This window comes from Haliotis asinina, chromosome 16 (assembly GCF_037392515.1).
Source record: "Haliotis asinina isolate JCU_RB_2024 chromosome 16, JCU_Hal_asi_v2, whole genome shotgun sequence".
Taxonomy (NCBI): Eukaryota; Metazoa; Mollusca; class Gastropoda; order Lepetellida; family Haliotidae; genus Haliotis; species Haliotis asinina.
In genome coordinates, this window is record NC_090295.1 from 16,540,030 (window position 1) to 16,560,718 (window position 20,689).

Sequence of the window (20,689 nt, forward strand, 5' to 3'; positions counted from 1 at the left end):
TCTCAAAGGCGGAGTTAAACCATTTACTCACCTGTGGTCACGATCACATAAAACGGCCCAGCGGCTCACAACGCAGTAAATAATCTGCTCAGAACGCAAACCGAAAGTTGAAATTAGGAAAGGCGTGTGTTTTGATTGCACCATGGTGATAAATGTCCAGTACGAATTTGTATACACAGCTGACGTAAGCGTCACGCGATCAATGTTATTCATTCAATCCATGAGAATTTTTTCCCGACGTTCGATTCATAACAATCAGTCTCACAGTCTCTGGACCATATTATTTCCCTTCCGTCCAGCCATTTCGCCTGACAGATCGCCTTGAAATATCTGGCATGCTGCAGTGTTAAACTATAACAACACAGAATTAACTATAGCAAAATACTGTGTACTTCTAAATATATGTCATCCATGTGCTGAAATAGATCTCAGTATAACGCAGTTATTTTATCTGTCCATCGTTAAGCAAGCTGATATTTGACTTTTTTGTGTGTTGATATGTAAGACGTATATTAGTCACGTTCACTTCTGATAATATACGCGTTTCGTAAAATTCGTTTTCGTTTTCGAGTCCACCGTCATGACGTAATTGTTGTTCTCAGAATTTAGATAATGTTTATTTCGGTCGCTGAGTATAGTCGCTCTGAAGAAAGCTTGATCACAGACGTGTGTCAACTGGCTCTGAATCAAGGTAAGTTTTAATTTACAGAGACATTGGGAAGATCAGGAATAGATTCCTAATGCTGGTGCGTTGCTTGTATCCTGTAGCGAGAGGGTTAAGCACCAGAAAAGTGAGAGAGTATGGTTTTACGCCGTTTATTCCAACAATATCACGGCGGGGGTCACCAGAGATGGGCTTCATCAATTGTACCCATGTGAGGAATCGAACTCACATATATTGGTCGTTTATTAGGGTCATTTTTAAAAAGACCCTTTGCCATAAATGCCTGTAGTTCCGTGGCTTTTGTTGTAGTATTTTTTTTAAATAAAAAAAGCTCGATTATTTAATTTTGATCGTTAAACGATTGCTCCCCCATTGTTCCCCTGTGCCAAACTCCCCGGATATCTTGGGGCACGGGTAAACTGCAGCGCAAAAGGGTTGCGCAGCATAGAGAAAATGACCAGTCGTCTTAAATGCGAGTGAAGCGAGCAAAGGTTGGCAACGTACTTCCCTGGTTTCGGTTTGAAAAATATTTTTCATGTCAAAATAAAATATCGCCACCATCAAAAGTATACACCCATTTCTTCACTGGGTTGTTCTCTCTCATTTCCAACCCCATGTTGAACAATTACTAACGTGAAATATATTTTATTCAACATTTTAAACCCAACTCGTGGTATATTAGACCGTTCTTCGGAGTTGATTGTACCTCCGTGGTGAGTCTACGTCACTTCCGGCTATCACAGTCAACTTACACCGTAATATAAATTATACACAGAGACCGTGTTAAATTTGAACCCGGGCTTTTGGCTTCTCAATACATCAATGACACAGAAACTATGTCTCAGTACCACACACCATATATAAATCACAACGTCTGGTATTGGGCAGAACAAAGACACTACGCTGTTGAGTATAGCCCCTCGTGAGGCAAAAGGCGTGTTCCAATAAACTCCCTGATAAATGTGTAAGTGAAAGCGAGGACACGGGGGCTACTATGTGTTTGTTTTTGTAGATGGCAGAAGATGGAGTACGCCACAAGGTTGTGGATAACGTCGATGACTGCATCAAGGCTGTCGATGACCTCCTCAAGCAACCGGTCGTTGCTGTGGACTGCGAGGGAATCAATCTCGGAAAGACGGGCCCTCTCACTCTCCTCCAGGTGGCCAAACTAGACGGTTTTGTCTACTTGTTCAATGTGTTCGTTGAGCCAAAAGTCTTTACTGAAGGCCGACTGAAGTCATTCCTGGAAAATCGAAACATCGTCAAGGTATGTCTGTCAAATGATGTCAGTGATCAGTGTTTCTGGTAGGACACAAACTCAAAATAGATCTTAAACATTCTCACGACTGCCTCAATTTTCCGCCATGTTGATTTACTGGGTTTCAATTAAAATTTCGGGGTGACAAATTCAGACGTGTGTTATTGGAGGACGAACAAATATATTTATTATTACACGTTTTCAAAGCTTATGCGCCTCGATTGATCGTGTTCGTATCAGGAAATGCGTAGATGTTACCGGATTGTGTTGGGTATAGAAGACATAGGATACGGGTGTGAGGTTTTATTTGCAGAAGAGCAGTTTTGACACCCTGTAACACAATACAATAACAATAGGACAATATTATACAAAATCATTGTTCTGCCTCAAAAACATGGTTCATCCTTCATATACAGGTGATTGCTTCGGTCAAAGAGACATAAAATCATTATTTAAATTACACAAATTGTTTATCAAGGGCGATAACCCATGTACGAGAGGCGTACCATAAACATGAAGAAATATGGTTATGGATTATGTTACATATTCTTAACAGTATAACTAATTACCACATTGTGGTACCAGTGATATAAAATGAAATCAGAGGTACATAGTTGTCATAATATACTATTTACAATGTATACAAAGAACAATAATCAGTAGTGAAGTTATCCATACCCTGTGGGTGATACTGGGGTGTAAATTGCCCTGGGCAGCCGCCTTATCTACCTTGAATGACAGTATACACCTGCACAGGAACACATAAATACAAATATATAACACCCAGGCACATAATGGATTGCCTTACGTACAGAATACTACATTAAAGACATGTGTCTCTAATGATCAGTGAGGGAAGCGTTTCACAATACATATAATACATTCAAATATGTAACACATTCACTCGCTGCACGTCCGCACATGAAGATTCACAGAGGGAGGTTAGAACAGATTAGAATATTTTATCCCTACTGAGATAATACCTATGTGGTAAGAATTCCGCCCGTACCCCCCCCCCCAAAAAAAAAAAAAAAAACAACAAAAAACAAAAAACAAAAAACAAAAAACAAACAAACAAACAAACAAACAAAAAAACATTAACTTACGAACTGTCACTCAAATTCATCACTAGTTATACCATCAATAATGTGTGTAAGGCATGAAAAACAATATATGACTTGCAATAACTGCCGTTCCCGTATTCAGCCTCGGGAATCGAACGGGTGTCCACATCTGTTGAGGTCAGCGTAACAACATCCCCATATGTAAGCTGTTTTCCATACAACTTATCAATACTCAAGAAAAGTACACCGTACCTCTACATATAGACTAGCTAGCAATAATACATATTACTAACCTTGAACAATACCAATCTTTTATCCCCCAAAATATGACTAGCCTGTACATCCAAGTCTTGTCAAGATGGATGAAAAGTGAAGAGTTTAAATTGACGAATGAAAGGAAGGCTTGGGTTAAAACAAAGAGACAATGACAAACATGGAATAAGCTGAAACCCCTTTACCTTAATAGGCTGCTCCATAGTAAGGAGAAGTTTTTAAAAAACCTGCTACCCTGACAACTCTAAAATACCACAACAAAACAACACCTGAATTAGATAAAACTATGTACAACAAACTATTCAGGAATGGAGTCTGCCACATAGAGACGGAAGTAAATTTATGCAAAATAAGAAAGTCTGTTGGGATTTCACACTAACACAATGGCCTGTCTCAAACTGGGTTCCACAACAACCAGCTAATGACAGGCGTTGAAGCTCAGATCACCTCATCAAATGAATGACCTTTCTTTCAATTTTAGGTTTTTCATGCTTGCAGTGGTGACAGCGCGGCCCTGAAGTGCCAGTTTGATGTCATGCTGAACAATGTTTTTGACGTGCAGGTATTGTGAAACGATTACGCTTCATTCTCTCGTTCATCTTGTTTCATTGTTTCATAATCAAGGCCATACTCATTCATACTGCATCAGCGTACAACCAACCCATCAATATTGCGTCTATGTTCAGCCAGCCATCAGCCAGCCCATCCATGATCCATGCTGCGCTAACATACAATCTCCATATCTTCCACAGAAAGCTCTTTTCATCATTGAAAAATCTGAAGGAAGACAACTTCCAACTGCCCGGAAGTTGATGGATGTTTGCAGCCGCTACACTGACGTCACTTCCCTTGAGAGAAAGGAAGACGTCACAGTAGGTTACACGTAGCTGAGGAAGAAAGAAAGTATTACTGACAAACCTGAGTTCACTAAATACTGTGTGGTACCTATTTGTACTAGGTAGAGCAAAAGTGTCATGGCACACCCCCTCCCCCCCGAAATGTGTATATAATTTCGTATGTATACAAAAGTTGTCGTTTTTCAGAAAGGTGGTATTTTATCCAATGTGAAAGCTGGTTTCATAATGCTAGGAAATTGGAAGCTTCATTTTTCTCATCCCCGATATTTCCAGGGTATACGTTCCGATAAGTCTCCACTATACCCTGGACGCATCTACGGCTCTGCCCGATAAATTTATTACCTCCCTTTGCTGGCTCCGCCTTCTCACAGTAGCCAGTCAGCTAGGCCACCGTTATAACCGAGCTTGCCAGTGTCAACAAAGGTAGCGGTCGCAACTGCGAAGGTTTGCTCGCAGTGCGTCCCAGATTTTAGGGAAATCATACAAACAAATTGACAGGTCCGAAACATTAAAACAACATATGCAAGAACTCCTTCTACCTCTTCCAGAGAACCTCTGCATGGTTTCTGTTGCCAAGTATAATCGGTTAGATAATTCAAAAAACGAAAGTGAGTTGTGATTGGTTCGCTCAACTTCCCAGCGTAGACACCTGACTGGATCAAAAGACAGTCAAGGGAGGTAATAAATTTATCTGGCAGAGCCATAGATGCGTCCAGGTATTGTGGAGACTTATCGGAGCGTATACCCTGGAGATATCGAGGATGCATTTATCTAGGTCTAACATTTTCAAAGGGTTTGTCTTGGGTCAGTCAGTGTTCCTATACAGCTGCACACAGTAAAAGGCTTTAGTTGGTGTTCTTAAACTAGTAAGTAGACTAGATACAAAATAGCTCCCATTTTTTTCAAAAGTGATTAGGGAGGAGGACTGTTTGTGTTTTTTTTAATTTTGATAGAAAAAAAAGTGACGCGGGAGGAACACATTTTCTCTCAGAAAAAACAGTTTTGGAGGTTTAGCACGTGCTAATGAGTTGTAGATTCAGATTACAGACACTCATTCGTATAGTGGACAAGTGGATGATCGGGGCCAAGCCAAAATTATTTTTTCTAAATGGTAAAAAAAATGTTACGCGCACAAATAAAAGTGACGCGCCGACGCCCGAGAAACATTTCACTTTTTTTGTTTAGCCTTAGTTATGTGCCGATGGCTTTCACTTCAGAAATAAAGAATTCAACTGATTTGCTGACGTACACATGAAGAAACACAACTGGTGCTCTTGGATGATTTTTAAAAACAAGGACAATATTCTTACAGGGACAAGTCACACACATTGTGTACGTGTTGGGAAAGCACCACATAGTTGGTCCCCTATAGTTGTGAATTTGTCAGCCTCTTACTGCCCAGTGGACGACTTAGTCGATGCTTGTGAATGATAAACCCGGATCACGATAGCGTGAAGTCCTTTCGTCACTGCTGCAAATGTGGTGTCCAGTGCTGATGACGTCACTGTTCTCGCTGCTGATGACGTGACTGTTCTTGCTGCTGATGACGTTACTGTTCTTGCTGTTTGTGACGGCACTGCTCTTGCAGCTTATTATCTCAGCTTTATGACGCGTGTTTCAAATAACCTCATTCAGCTGTGATTTAGACTGACGATCTAAAATATTTACGTCGTTTGGGCTTCTGAAAAAAAAACGGTTTATACTTTCTTTTGTAGGTCAGTTTATTTTACAAGCAGTGTATCCCAATCAACAGATCGTCAGGTTACCCGATGTCATAGGGGGTTTGCTTTTTCGGTAAACCCGTGAAGATCAGGGTTAGAATTGATCTTCAGTTACCCATGCTTGTCGTAAGAGGCGACTAACATGATCGGGTGGTCAGGCTCGCTGACTTCGTTGAGACGTGTCATCCTATTCCAGTTGCATAGATCAATGCTAATGCTTTTGACCACTGGATTGTCTGTAGCTGGAATAACTCTGATTGTGGAGTCAAAGAAAATAAATACAAACGATTTTTAACCAACATAATGTGACACGGTTAAGAACATTTCTTAATGATTCTTTTCGTACATTTCAGGCCAAATTGTACAAATGCAATGCTGCCTATTGGGCAACAAGAGAATTAACGCCTGAAATGATCGACTACGCATGTGCAGATGTACGGGTTTTAATACCAGATGTGTATAAGGAACTGAAAAGGTAAGTCAAAGATGTCACTAGCAGGTGTAATACCCCCGGGGGTCTTAAGACAACAAAGAAGGCGTAGTGTCAACAAAGAATGATAGTTTTTTTATTGCCTAAAGTAGAACATGTGGGGCAGGGCGAATAACTTGCACACAACGTACAGAGGCTGTCAGGGCAAGGCGGCAGTAGATGGCTAGATCGACTGGTCGGTTCGTCCCTTCAGGTCCTTTCTTCTGGTTTGTCAGCGTTTATCTGCTGGCTCTGTCCGCATATAAAGGCTCTGCTGTTTAGACTGACATAATCTGCGAAAGTCGTCAGTTCTTAAGGACATATTCTGCCCATCTGGGCATATTTGACGAGCTTGACATGTGGCCGACAGGTGTACACAATAACAAAGTAGCACAAGGTCAGTCAAGTTTTATACAACGCACTGTATGTTATACTTACATTATACATTGTTTCAGAGTAATTGACGATAAGGATCTCTGGGGAGGTTTCGAGGAAAGGGTAAATTACGAGCTCAACTGTCGATGGAACGAAGCAGTGAAATCAGAAGGCGATGACTACATGTCAGTCGCAAAGAAGCTTTTGCGCCAGTTTGAATCGAAGTACGCAAGCGATATCGCCTTTGCTGATATTTCAGATGAAGATGACATTCAAGCTCTGAAACTGGTCCGAATCACAGAAATTGACGAGTTTCCTGTTCTTGTCAGGAGGTTGAAAATCGAATTTCTCAAGAACGAGCTGAAGACGATAGAAGAAGAGATGACTTCGCAAGGGGACTCATTTATTGCGACTGTGGCTCACTTTAGTATGTTATATGCAGCAAAGAGAAGCAACAACTCAGAACTGAAGAACACAGCTCAAAGACTACAACAAAGAGCAAATGACATACTCAAGAAAGACATGATCGTCAAATACACGGAGCTAACTCCAAACAACCATCTCAAAGATGAAGAGAGGAGATTGCTACGAGATCTCCCTGTTTCAACCGGAACTAGCCCAGCTGTCAACCCCGTCCTCCGCCATCTTTACAACGTTGTCATCGACAGCGACGTGGAGGAAATCGAGACTATGAGACAGAAGTTCCAGCGTGATGGCGGTCGTTACAGACTTAACGACGCTGACGTCCGACAGTACAAGTACTTCATCAGCGCCCCTGGGGTTCATCCTAGGCTTAAGGCAAAGGCCAAGCAATTTCTGAACGAATTACAGGAGGCTGGGTTGGTGGCAGCTCCCAAACGGAGGCCGCGGAATCAGTTAAGATAAATATGGTATGTCTTTAGAATTGTCTCCATGACAAGAACCTTAGTTGTGTCTGTTTCCAAATATACTCTTGTTCAGCAATGACGATATTTCATTCCACAAGTAATGCCTCAAAATTCATTTTGTGAAACTATTCCATAACTGTACTGTGTTAGAAGAGTCACCCCACCCTGGAGCCAAAACTTTGTTTTCTAATATACTCTTGTTCCAGCAATGACGATATCTAATTCCACAAGTAATGCCGCAATATTAATTGTGTGAAACAATTCCATGATTGCACTGTTTCTGAATAACACGAATTTCCTTCAGCCCTTTGTGCCTGTCAAGAACCTTCCTATGTATTGTGAGCTACAGAACACCGATGTTGTGATACTCTGCTTTGAGAGATGGTATTGGAGATTTTAATGTTAAAACGTGAGAGAATGTATTTAAAATTAATGTTCAGGGGTCGCAGGGCTTGAAAAACACATTTTCAAAAAGGCTCTAAATTTGTTTTAGCCTAAAATTTACCCTAACTGCCAACAATTAGTCCTAAAAGATCTTATATTTAGAAAATCGCATCAACTTATGAGTCAAGGAAACAGATGCACGGTTAAAATACCTTGCAATGAGAGAAAGCCTTAATTATTCTTCACCGCCGAAGATACCCAGTGCATCGGTGTTGCTGATGGTTGGTCCCACGTTTGACCAAGCGTTTGTTTAACTATTATGGGTTAAATGCGTTTCTGCCGTTTTCTAAATTGTTGTTTGAATCCTAAAAACTCCCTCAGAAGGCCTTCAGTGCGATGGCTGATAATGTGTCAAGGTCAGGACGACAATCATTCGTCACCACGCGCCCCTTTCCGTAACCTCTTATTCGACTTGTCCCGGAATAACACGAGTTTGGTCACGAAAGGTCGCATTCGTCACCACTAGCCTCCTATTCGGATGTCCCGGAACAACACGAATTACTTACGAATGGAAGGATCGTCAGTGTGTGGGCCTGAAACGATCTCATCTCACACGTCATTTTTGTAAACTAAGTATACTTAGTAATTTAATGAAAAGTGTAAATATGATTTAACCTCTTCCATTCTCCTTGCTTTTGTTGAGTTGCTATACGTTTCCTTTTCGCTAGAAGTGTTGGTGGGAGCAATTGCTAGTGTTAATGTTATGCATACACTTGTGTTTTTTTAAAGGACGTTAAATACCATTTTTCATTCTTCAACAGTAAATTAATGCAAAATGGCAAACGGACCATTTAAAATAAACATGTTTCTATTCGGTTTGATTGGCATTTCAATAGCTGATGAATAATAAGAAAGATACAATGCTTTATGGATGACAAAGTTGTTGTCCATGCAAAGTATCGTACCTTTCTTATGTTTTCTGATAATATTGCCAGGGGTCTAAAGCGAAAAAGCGTCAAAATGAGTTCATCTCCCCTAGGAGGTATTATCATGCTATGTCTGTCCTTGAGATATTATTTGTTAGCTTTTCACAACTGATGTTTACCCTTAACGAAAGAGACTTCTACTTTTTACTAAAATCATATCAGAATATCTGACACTGTCCGTTTATTTCCTTGTACCATCAAATGAAAATTCAACCGACGCCTACATTTTAAGTTTAGATTTGTTAGTCAAGGTGTTTAATGTTTTTGCATGTAAATTAATGCCTGTGTGCAAACATTATTGTATCATCAGTCTATTGCATCCTTTAGATTGCCTACCTTAATTACTGAAACTGTTACTATGCTTTCTTGTTTTACGGTAGTCTTGTGTACATCCTGATATCAAGAGCGGAGCTACGTGACATTAATTATTTCATTTGTTGCATGTAAAACAATGTCTATATGCAAACATTATTGTATTTTCATTGTATTGAATCCTTTAGATTGCCTTCTTGGATTACTGAAACTGTTACCATGCATTCTTGTTTTGTGATAATCTTGTTTACATCCTGACATCAAAAGCGGAGCTACGTGACATTAATTATTGCATATTTTTGCATGTCAAACAATGCCTATATGCAAACATAAATGTATTTTCATTGTATTGAATCCTTTAGATTGCCTTCTTTAATCACTGAAACTGGTTCCATGCTTTCTTGTTTTGTGATAATCTTGTATACATCCTGATCCTATCCTGATCTCATCCGTGACAATGATGTAACACTGTCTTTTCAATTATGTTGTGTCAGCTTACACGTTTTAAATTGCTTTCATTCACTATATTTGTCAAACATATTTTATTGTAAACATGTTATACCCTATGCTCACGTTATGCCCATATGAACTGTGATTCTTGGTCAGGGTGATATATTCTAGACTTAATGTGTCTCTTAAACTTGTTGCGGGTTCTTAACAAAACTTAGAAGTTAATATCTTTGTATTGCTATATCTTACCTGCAACAAATTTAAATCGCATCTTCAATATTTAACTTAACACCAAATAAACACGTTTGACGAGGTTCTTGTGTTATGACCTCTCTTTTTGAAAAGACCCGTGAAGGTCCGGATCAGAATGTATCTTCAGTAACCCATACAGACTTGACTGACGCGTCATCGGTTCCCAGTCACGCAGATCGATGCTCATGATGTTGATCACTGGATTGTCTGGTCCAGATTACATTATTTACAGACCGCCGCTATAAAGCTGGAATAATGCTGAGCGCGGCCTAAAACTGAAATTCCTCACTCATTTGCTAGTATTGAAAACATGACACGTTTTATGGATAGCTTCATTTTCAATTATTAACACCACCGTTCAAAGCTAGTTGCTGCTCCTTCATCAGGTGAAAAGATAGATAGACAGATACACTTCGACACTTTTCACAATATTCCATCAATAACAATGAACACCGGACCTCACACATTTCACCCATGTGGACAATCGAACCCGGGTCTTCGGCTCGACGCGCGAACGCTTTAGCCACTTGGCTACCCCCACCGCTCCAGTATGAAGTATAAACCCGTATATATATTAATAAAGATTAGTTTAAAGAAAATTGTTTGATACCATTAATTTTTATGGACACTCTTTAAAAAAAAATATTACGGTTTCGCCTTTAAAGTTTGAAGACTTATCTCCCTTTATCATTTAACGTTGCTATGCAAGATGACAATGTATCTTCAACATTTTTCTTCCTTCTGTTGATTAGTCAGAGAATCGCTTTCCTAATCAAGAAAGTAAAATATGTCTTCTGACTTCATTAAAAAGAGGCTGGTCTTTGGATTGTCTACTCCAGTATCGATAGTGTACGGTCAGCTGTCATACAGCTGTGTGTCTCGCTAAACAAACAGACTAAACTGAACATCTGTCTCTCACAGTCAGAGAAATCACTGACTCGACTGATTTCGGAAGAATAATGAATGTGAATCACCACATTCGACATTTTTCCCGAGTACGTATTTAGCTGAAATGTGTCCATTTCTAGTATTGTCTCGTTGCTTGGAATATTTGTTTCGAACTATTTTGATATTGGAAATTTCAAGTATTTTCTCGCAACCACAAGTATTCTCCAAAACTTGAAATTTAAAGCATTTAGTGTTTGCTTCCAGTATTTCCTCTTAAGTTCAGGATTTTTAAAGAATGTTGAAGGAATAAGGAACGACTCTAAGGAAACAGATATCAATCGAAGCAACGTAAAATATAACTGAAGTAACGAGAAGTCATCTGAAATAACGAAAAGCCCCGGCAAAACAATCGAAGCAATGAGAATGAAATATTTCACGCCGCTAAAGTGGCCGCATTCGGCTTTCGTGGGAACACGGGATGGCCTAAAAGTCGGGCCGGGCCGGGCCACGGCTGGCCAAATATATTATTGAATAATAAACCCATTAATGAGCACCATGCCTACAAATGATTAATGCAACATACATCATTGATAAAAATAATCGATTTTAAGCCACAAACGCGTGCCATATATAGTTTACTATGAATAAAGCGGCTAAAACTCATGAAGACGAGTTTCCTGCGAGCTGGCTGGCCGAGCTTACGTCGAAAAGTGGAATCGATAAACAAAACATGATTTAAAATACATAAATATTTGACTTCATTCGGATTCAGGCTTCCATCGGCACGAAAATGTTTCCTACGTCTACATCCAATTAATACCAGCCCATAAATTCACTATTCATAGTATTTAGAGCATGCATGATATGATCTCTTCCCCACACTCTAAACATAATCTTGACCACAATAGTTCGGTCCGGCGTGGCCCGAGCTCTCAAAGCCAGCTTAAAACCTAGAACATGCATCTTCAGTTGTAATTAAATCCATAGACTGGCGTCATATCTACCTAAATACCACTTCATAATGTTATCAAGTGCAACCTGTAAAGAAAATTAGCCCCTTAAAGTGAAGCCCTTTTCTCACTTCATTCTCAACATAGCCTCAATCAAAAGTGTCTCTGTTCAGCCCGCCTTGGCCCGGGCTCTCAAAAACAGGTTAAACCTAACACACGTGTACTGTTTTGAGTTTACAATTACAGATGACTATTCTATCCACCTAAATACCTCTTTACTGAGTCTCAAAACGTAGTATTTGAAGCAAGCACGTTTGCTTAAAGTGAACCCTATTTTCTAGATATTCTCAACAAAGACACAGTATCACAAGCTTTCGGTCCGACTTGGCTCGAGCTCTCAAAAGCAACTTAAACCTAACTCATGTATGTAGAAATGTATTTAAATCCTTAGCATGGTACCATATCTACCTAAATACTACTTCATAATGTTATCAACTGCAACATGTAAAAAAACTAGCCCCTTAAAACTGAAGGCCTGTTCTCACTTCATTCTCAAGATAGCCTCAATCAAAAGTGTTAAGTCTCTGTTCGGCTCGGCTTGGCCCGGATACCCGGATTCCTATGACATCTACCTGAATATGACATGTAAATATTTACATGAAACACGTAGCTCTGTTCCTCACTATCATAATTGTTTGAACTGACTTTGATTTTCTACGTTTCCTTGGTTTTGCCTATTCCGGCGTTTTGATATTTCGCATTTATTCGGCCAGAAATGAATGTCGGAATAGTTACCAGACCAAGCCACGAGAAGGCACAAGGAATTGCTGACCCAAAAAGTTTTTTTTTTCACTGTAAGTTCCAGGACCACAAGTTCTCACCAGAGTGGCTTAGCTACAAACCAACGTCATTAAGTGTTAACATTTTGCACGTTCCACAAAATACTTCATTCTCTGATTTCTATTCTGTTTCATTGCTAATTTGAAACTGATACCTATCGAATGTTACCTTTTAATAAGTATTACAGTACAGTGTATCATTAGCACTCTCTGAGAGAGAGAGAGAGAGAGAGAGAGAGAGAGAGAGAGAGAGAGCTATAATCGATGGGTAAAGTGACTCAGAAATGAAACCGGGTTCTGGAGCTCACAGTGAACATGTGTGCATGGACCTCGGTTTTACGTCACATCCGAAAGACAAAGGAACAAAACGGTTTTTCTGTAACTACCTAACTAACTGATTAGAGCACAAATTATCTGATGCAACCAACATTTAGAGGGGGATTATATAATGAAATCAAACATCAGACACCAAAAGGGTGAACATATATTTCTGAATTACCAAAATCCTGTGGATCAGTAAATGTGACAGTATAAATGAAAAACACTTCACAGGCTCCTAGCATTAAGAACTGATCTTCTGCATCATCCATATTTTCTCCCAATCTAACATAATCTTAGACTTGGCTGATATGTAGCAAATAAATAATAATATCAAACTCCTATATAGGCACTATGAAAACTGTCACACAGATTTCGGTAGTTTAGCCCACCACGGGCCGATGATTTACAGATGTTCAAGCCCATGTTTTATGAATACTTATAATCTTACCCAAATGAAGGAAAACACACCCATTCCGCCCCACTCACGCCAGGTCCAATGCATCGGTAAGCCCTCGCAACACAAGGAACATTTCAGGATTTTTGCGTCAAACGATGCTGGAAGACTACAGCGACAGTACAACTGGGTATGGATAGACCTGAAAGAGTATGGGTTTTAGGTCAGTTCATATCCAAGAGCATACGGCATGGCGATCAGTAGTTACTTGGGTAACAGTGTAGTATATGTGAGTACACTACCTTGCCAAGGTATATGTGAGTACACTACCTTACCTTGGCAATCGTCGTCGCGTTGGAAGTTTGTATTGTGCTTTTGGGAAGCAGGTGAGGTAGCCACTCTGAAAGCACTGTTGTAGATGCTGTCGCATTTTCGGGATGTCATGAGCTACTTTAAAGTCTACCAGTAACATTTTAGGGGCAAAGCAAAATTCAACTGCATTGGCTATTGCGAATACACCGCAATCACTTCCATTGTTCTGGTGCATGGTTTCGGGCATTCTAACATGAAAATTTCGTTCTTGATTAATATATATTTGGGCTAACTGGATTACCAAACTCTCGGTCGGGGTGCATTGGAGACTGCCAGGAACGTAAATAGAGTCGTCTAATTTATCATCTCTACGTAACGACAAAACCCAATGAAAACTGGAATCATGGTGTATTTGAACTGATGGGATCTGGGGAACTTTATTTAAATGAGTGTTGGGTAATCCACAGCTTCTGTTTATGCCGGGATGGGACCAGCTCTGTTAGCTGAAGACCGAAAATGATGGGAAACTGTTTCCTTAAGAGAATGTTAACAGCTTCCATGTGACGAGAGCTCAGCCAAGCGCCGGACAAGAGGTCGTCTGTATCACTTGAACAAAAATATAATTCCGGTAGCCACTGTCCATCACTAGATGGATGTGGTTCTGGGACAGACGCTTGCACAGGCTCCTTACTGGGTGGTGATAACTGTCCGGAAACACAAGAAATCTAGTTGATGACGTGTTCGACTTTGGAGATGGCGTCCAACAATCATCCCTGAAACGGTAATTATGACATTGTAGGTAATCAAATGTCAACCAGCAAAAGAGACAGTAAATTTTGGTGTACTCAAAACGAAAGAACTACAATGGACGTCCTCAAAAAAAAAAAACAACAAAAAAACGTACCTTTCATTGGAAGAATAAGTTCCCGAACACCATTTTGACTCTCTGGAGATGTACAGGAAGGGGCGAAGGATAAGTTTCGACGCGAGGACAAAAACTGGACTCTAGTTGGCGTTTTAAGGCTAGAATGAAATTTGGTGTACGGAGAAGGCAGTGACGCATCTTCCCTGGGTGGACTGTTTGCTGAAGCTTGCGAGTCGGGAGCTGGTTACACTGATCTACATCTAATTTACGAGGAGTCTTCCTACCAAATTTCTAATCATGACGTTTGTGACTATTTTTCATTAAAGTTGTTAAGTTTATGGTCTTGCTGCCTTGATCTATTCGCTGACCTACTGATAACTTTGTAGCTAAGATATGGTAACAGGTTGTCATCGATGGACACTGACAGGTCTCCTTTGGATGCAGCCGGACAGCATACGGATTTGCTCCCAATTACAAGCCCTCTCTGGTACACCACCAGACTGGTATAATGTCCGGGCTAAGTGTATCTGTGATAGACGTGGACCCTGGGTGGACTGTAGCTTGGCTGGACTCTCAGAAACAGCTGTCGTGCTGAGTGATGCCTGATCTGAAGCGTGGTTCTTGTCCAGTTCGGGTACGTTGAAGCCACCTGAGGATTTATTTGAGTCCACTATCTTGTTCGGGTGCATTGAAGCTTGTGGCACAGTTACATCAGAAGGTTCCGATGTGAAGTCTGCCATGTTAGATTTTAGGTGGAAGTCGCCTACACCTGCCCGACCACTTTGAATTTCTAAGTAGAAGAAGTTTTGCAGATGGAATAGAGCTAATAGTACTTGATCGTGTCTGTGTTCTTTGAAATCAAACAGTTGTTTGAGCAGAGAATTCGGAGATCCCGAGATGTTGTTTGTGATGCCGTTCTTTGAAGCTATGCTACACGATGTTAAGACAAACTGAGCAGCCCTGTTGAAGATGCCTTCTGTCATATTGTGATCGAAGTAATTTTTAACTAGTTGTGTCCAACTGGATGTGAGTTCTTTATATTGGAGGTTGAACTCTTCCAGGGTTTTCGACAATAGAAGCGTCTCTAAATGAATGGTGTAGGAAGCTATCTGGTCACCAGTGACCTTTTGCTTACGCAGCCAATAGCGAAAATCCCGTTTTATGTGATTCCAGCAGTATACTATCTTCGCCTGTGTGAGCTCTTTCTGTAAAGCTCTAGTGATGGCTTTCTCTCTGTCCGCTACAAATAGTATCCGGCTGGAATCAAGGATAGGCGGTTTGTCTCTGAGTGCATCCAAGAAATATTGATGGACCCTCGCAAATTTACGTTCATGAATAAGCAATGCCAATGGGATCACTGGTTCTTTTTAAATTGCCGTGATGATAAACTATAGTAGTTACATAGAAATCTCCCAAATTGAATGTGGTGTCATATTCAAGAATCAAGGTGTTACAGGTTTCCTGTCAGCCATGTCTTTGAGGTCGTCCATGATGTTATCTAATGCCAATACTATTCGGAGATCTGGATAGGTGGTGATACTGTCATAGACTAAATCATTTCAATAAGTTTCCTTAAAACTTCATTTATTCAAACAATCTATTTGTTTCAATCTAAGTCCAAAGTGCACCGAAATTCTATCCCCTTTGTCTATGCAATGTATTCGGCAAACATTCGGTGTATCCCCTCTTATCATAAACCCCCCTCCGGGCAGGACCCTTAATTCTCAAACGCTATCAATACATGTCAATTAACACCTCCATACGTCGGCGAATCTTACGTATGTACATGTGCATGGGCCTGTGATCTTACACAATGTGACGTAATGGCCCTGTGTATAAAAACCTGACTGATATGGTCAGTCGACAGACCAACCGGCGAGACCATCCAGCGAGACCATCCAGCGAGACCAACCAGCAAGACCAACCATGGAGTCTAGATCATCGACAGAAGTGGGCGGATTGTGCGGGTAGTCGGGGTGTCGGCCAAGGCCGTCGCCCCACCTACGACTACGTCGACGACGAAGAATCGCCGTCGGACTTCTGAATGTGTGTAAGTGACAGAGCGGGTCTCCACATCGGGATCATTGGCCATTCAGTCCCGATGTGCGTTCTGTCACATGTTTACCACTGTATTTACCATTTTGACCATCCTTCGACCAAACAGTAATAAAATATGGCTGCTGCTGTCTTCATCTCTACCGCTGACTCTTGCCTGTCTTCCCTGTCTCTAGTCCACCATCCTAAACTACCACCCGAGAGCGACCACGACGACCGCTCTTGGACAGATGGTGGAGAAATATCCGGGTAGCGTGAGTTTGCTGTGACTCACGCACGATTCCCCTACCCTAACTCGCAGCAAAGCAACCGGTAGTTTAGAGATGGTGGTTGACAAGAGCAGCGTCAACGTCGGGTGCCATCTTGGCGGAAGAACGAAGACATCAGACAGTCAGCCGACCCGACAGTCATCAGCGAAACAGCAGCTCATAGCCGGCAAACCTCAGCACTTCCAGCAATGTCATCGACAGCAACAACCAGACCCAGCAAAGTCATATTATCGAGTGAGTACAACAACTTTCAACACCACTCTTCAAGATCATGTCATCAAGACTCAAGATTCTTCATCATGTGCTTCACATTGTGTTCGTGTGACAATTTATGTGAACTTTTCTTCGAACTTTCTCACAACTTTTGTGTTTATATGTTTCCCTCGGACATTCTTGTACATGTCAGGTATGTCAATCTTCTCCAGCCATTGTTTCATATGTATTTATATGTGTCATATTTTTCATCTACTGAGTACTTATTGCTATCTGTATGTGATGTTATGAGGCGTACATCTTTATTAGATTAAGTTTTTGAAGTCGGTTAGGCTCTTACTTTACTACACATCCTTGCATATACACATTTAATGCAGATCAACGCTATCTGCGGGTTCCGAGTCGTCCCACTCAAATCAGACTCCCGGTTTCAAGGATTTTTCTAGCAATTTGTTCCTCTATAACTATTACTATAGACAATAGCTTATAACGAGTTGTGCAATACCCTAATTACTCTTTGTGAAAAACGTCTAAAACTTTTCATGTGGTAATAGCTGTCGTAGAAGTAAAATAAGCTATGTCTCTCCAAACTTATTTGATGGAGACTGTTTATCCAGTCTACATCCTACTTCGTTTTGCCAACGTGTTTTTGTGCCTAGTTATGATACCGGCGAAAATTTAGTATCCATGTGCATAATACTTTCTACGGTAACTGGCACACAATATACAATTCGCTGAAATATCTATGAGCCAATTTCACTTGAATTAATTTTTCATCAACTTTCGGTTTAGACTTTTGAAGTTGGTTAGGTTTATTTTTTTTCTCATGTCAATTCTACTTTTAGTGCAGATCACATCTACATCTGCTAGCCTTGTCGAGTCTAGGCTCACCAATATAAGACTCCCAATTTCAAAGATCTTACTGTTGTCATGAAAATATTACATTCAAATGCAAACGACGACGCATTACGCACATTCTGTTTTTGTTCCTGTAAGTCATACGTGTACTTATCAGTCAGGTATTCCGACTGTATGGTCGACCGTGAGCAGGATTTTGCCGCTCGGTGAAAACGTCCAATGTTTTATTTGTACGAGCTGGATAGCCGCTCACCTGTGTTTTTGTACGAGCTGGATAACCGCTCGCTTGTGTTTTTGTACGAGCTGGAATCTCCGCTCACCTGTATTTTGTGTATAAACGTCCAGTATTGTTATTGTTATGTTTCGCCTGACTAATGTTGACAATTCGATTCATATATTACTTTGACGTTCCCGTATATCTTATCTAATGCCATTACGATTATGTGACTTATGATCAATGCCTCTACCAGATATTGTCAACGCGTCAACGTTTCATGCAGTTTACCGTATACTTGTACATCCAATATTGTCACTATTCTTAAAAAGCGCTTTTGAGGACAAAAGCTCCACGACGTTCAGGGGTGTTGTCATAGACTAAATCATTTCAATAAGTTTCCTTAAAACTTCATTTATTCAAACAATCTATTTGTTTCAATCTAAGTCCAAAGTGCACCGAAATTCTATCCCCTTTGTCTATGCAATGTATTCGGCAAACATTCGGTGTATCCCCTCTTATCATAAACCCCCCTCCGGGCAGGACCCTTAATTCTCAAACGCTATCAATACATGTCAATTAACACCTCCATACGTCGGCGAATCTTACGTATGTACATGTGCATGGGCCTGTGATCTTACACAATGTGACGTAATGGCCCTGTGTATAAAAACCTGACTGATATGGTCAGTCGACAGACCAACCGGCGAGACCATCCAGCGAGACCATCCAGCGAGACCAACCAGCAAGACCAACCATGGAGTCTAGATCATCGACAGAAGTGGGCGGATTGTGCGGGTAGTCGGGGTGTCGGCCAAGGCCGTCGCCCCACCTACGACTACGTCGACGACGAAGAATCGCCGTCGGACTTCTGAATGTGTGTAAGTGACAGAGCGGGTCTCCACATCGGGATCATTGGCCATTCAGTCCCGATGTGCGTTCTGTCACATGTTTACCACTGTATTTACCATTTTGACCATCCTTCGACCAAACAGTAATAAAATATGGCTGCTGCTGTCTTCATCTCTACCGCTGACTCTTGCCTGTCTTCCCTGTCTCTAGTCCACCATCCTAAACTACCACCCGAGAGCGACCACGACGACCGCTCTTGGACAGATGGTGGAGAAATATCCGGGTAGCGTGAGTTTGCTGTGACTCACGCACGATTCCCCTACCCTAACTCGCAGCAAAGCAACCGGTAGTTTAGAGATGGTGGTTGACAAGAGCAGCGTCAACGTCGGGTGCCATCTTGGCGGAAGAACGAAGACATCAGACAGTCAGCCGACCCGACAGTCATCAGCGAAACAGCAGCTCATAGCCGGCAAACCTCAGCACTTCCAGCAATGTCATCGACAGCAACAACCAGACCCAGCAAAGTCATATTATCGAGTGAGTACAACAACTTTCAACACCACTCTTCAAGATCATGTCATCAAGACTCAAGATTCTTCATCATGTGCTTCACATTGTGTTCGTGTGACAATTTATGTGAACTTTTCTTCGAACTTTCTCACAACTTTTGTGTTTATATGTTTCCCTCGGACATTCTTGTACATGTCAGGTATGTCAATCTTCTCCAGCCATTGTTTCATATGTATTTATATGTGTCATATTTTTCATCTACTGAGTACTTATTGCTATCTGTATGTGATGTTATGAGGCGTACATCTTTATTAGATTAAGTTTTTGAAGTCGGTTAGGCTCTTACTTTACTACACATCCTTGCATATACACATTTAATGCAGATCAACGCTATCTGCGGGTTCCGAGTCGTCCCACTCAAATCAGACTCCCGGTTTCAAGGATTTTTCTAGCAATTTGTTCCTCTATAACTATTACTATAGACAATAGCTTATAACGAGTTGTGCAATACCCTAATTACTCTTTGTGAAAAACGTCTAAAACTTTTCATGTGGTAATAGCTGTCGTAGAAGTAAAATAAGCTATGTCTCTCCAAACTTATTTGATGGAGACTGTTTATCCAGTCTACATCCTACTTCGTTTTGCCAACGTGTTTTTGTGCCTAGTTATGATACCGGCGAAAATTTAGTATCCATGTGCATAATACTTTCTACGGTAACTGGCACACAATATACAATTCGCTGAAATATCTATGAGCCAATTTCACTTGAATTAATTTTTCATCAACTTTCGGTTTAGACTTTTGAAGTTGGTTAGGTTTATTTTTTTTCTCATGTCAATTCTACTTTTAGTGCAGATCACATCTACATCTGCTAGCCTTGTCGAGTCTAGGCTCACCAATATAAGACTCCCAATTTCAAAGATCTTACTGTTGTCATGAAAATATTACATTCAAATGCAAACGACGACGCATTACGCACATTCTGTTTTTGTTCCTGTAAGTCATACGTGTACTTATCAGTCAGGTATTCCGACTGTATGGTCGACCGTGAGCAGGATTTTGCCGCTCGGTGAAAACGTCCAATGTTTTATTTGTACGAGCTGGATAGCCGCTCACCTGTGTTTTTGTACGAGCTGGATAACCGCTCGCTTGTGTTTTTGTACGAGCTGGAATCTCCGCTCACCTGTATTTTGTGT

At 40.9% G+C, this 20,689-nt stretch overlaps 2 protein-coding genes across 2 annotated transcripts in view; one reads left to right on the forward strand and one right to left on the reverse strand.

Moving 5' to 3' along the window:
- LOC137268881 (uncharacterized) overlaps window positions 1-20,689 on the reverse strand; it is a 52,484-nt gene that overhangs the window by 16,928 nt on the left and 14,867 nt on the right. The gene's annotated exons all lie outside the window — the stretch shown is intronic.
- On the forward strand, window positions 498-10,014 carry LOC137268874 (uncharacterized). The gene is made up of 6 exons (XM_067803463.1): window positions 498-691; window positions 1,677-1,931; window positions 3,741-3,821; window positions 4,012-4,131; window positions 6,191-6,312; window positions 6,762-10,014. Exons 2-6 carry the CDS (start codon window positions 1,677-1,679, stop codon window positions 7,564-7,566), a joined length of 1,383 nt encoding a protein of 460 aa, XP_067659564.1. The 5' UTR covers window positions 498-691; the 3' UTR covers window positions 7,567-10,014.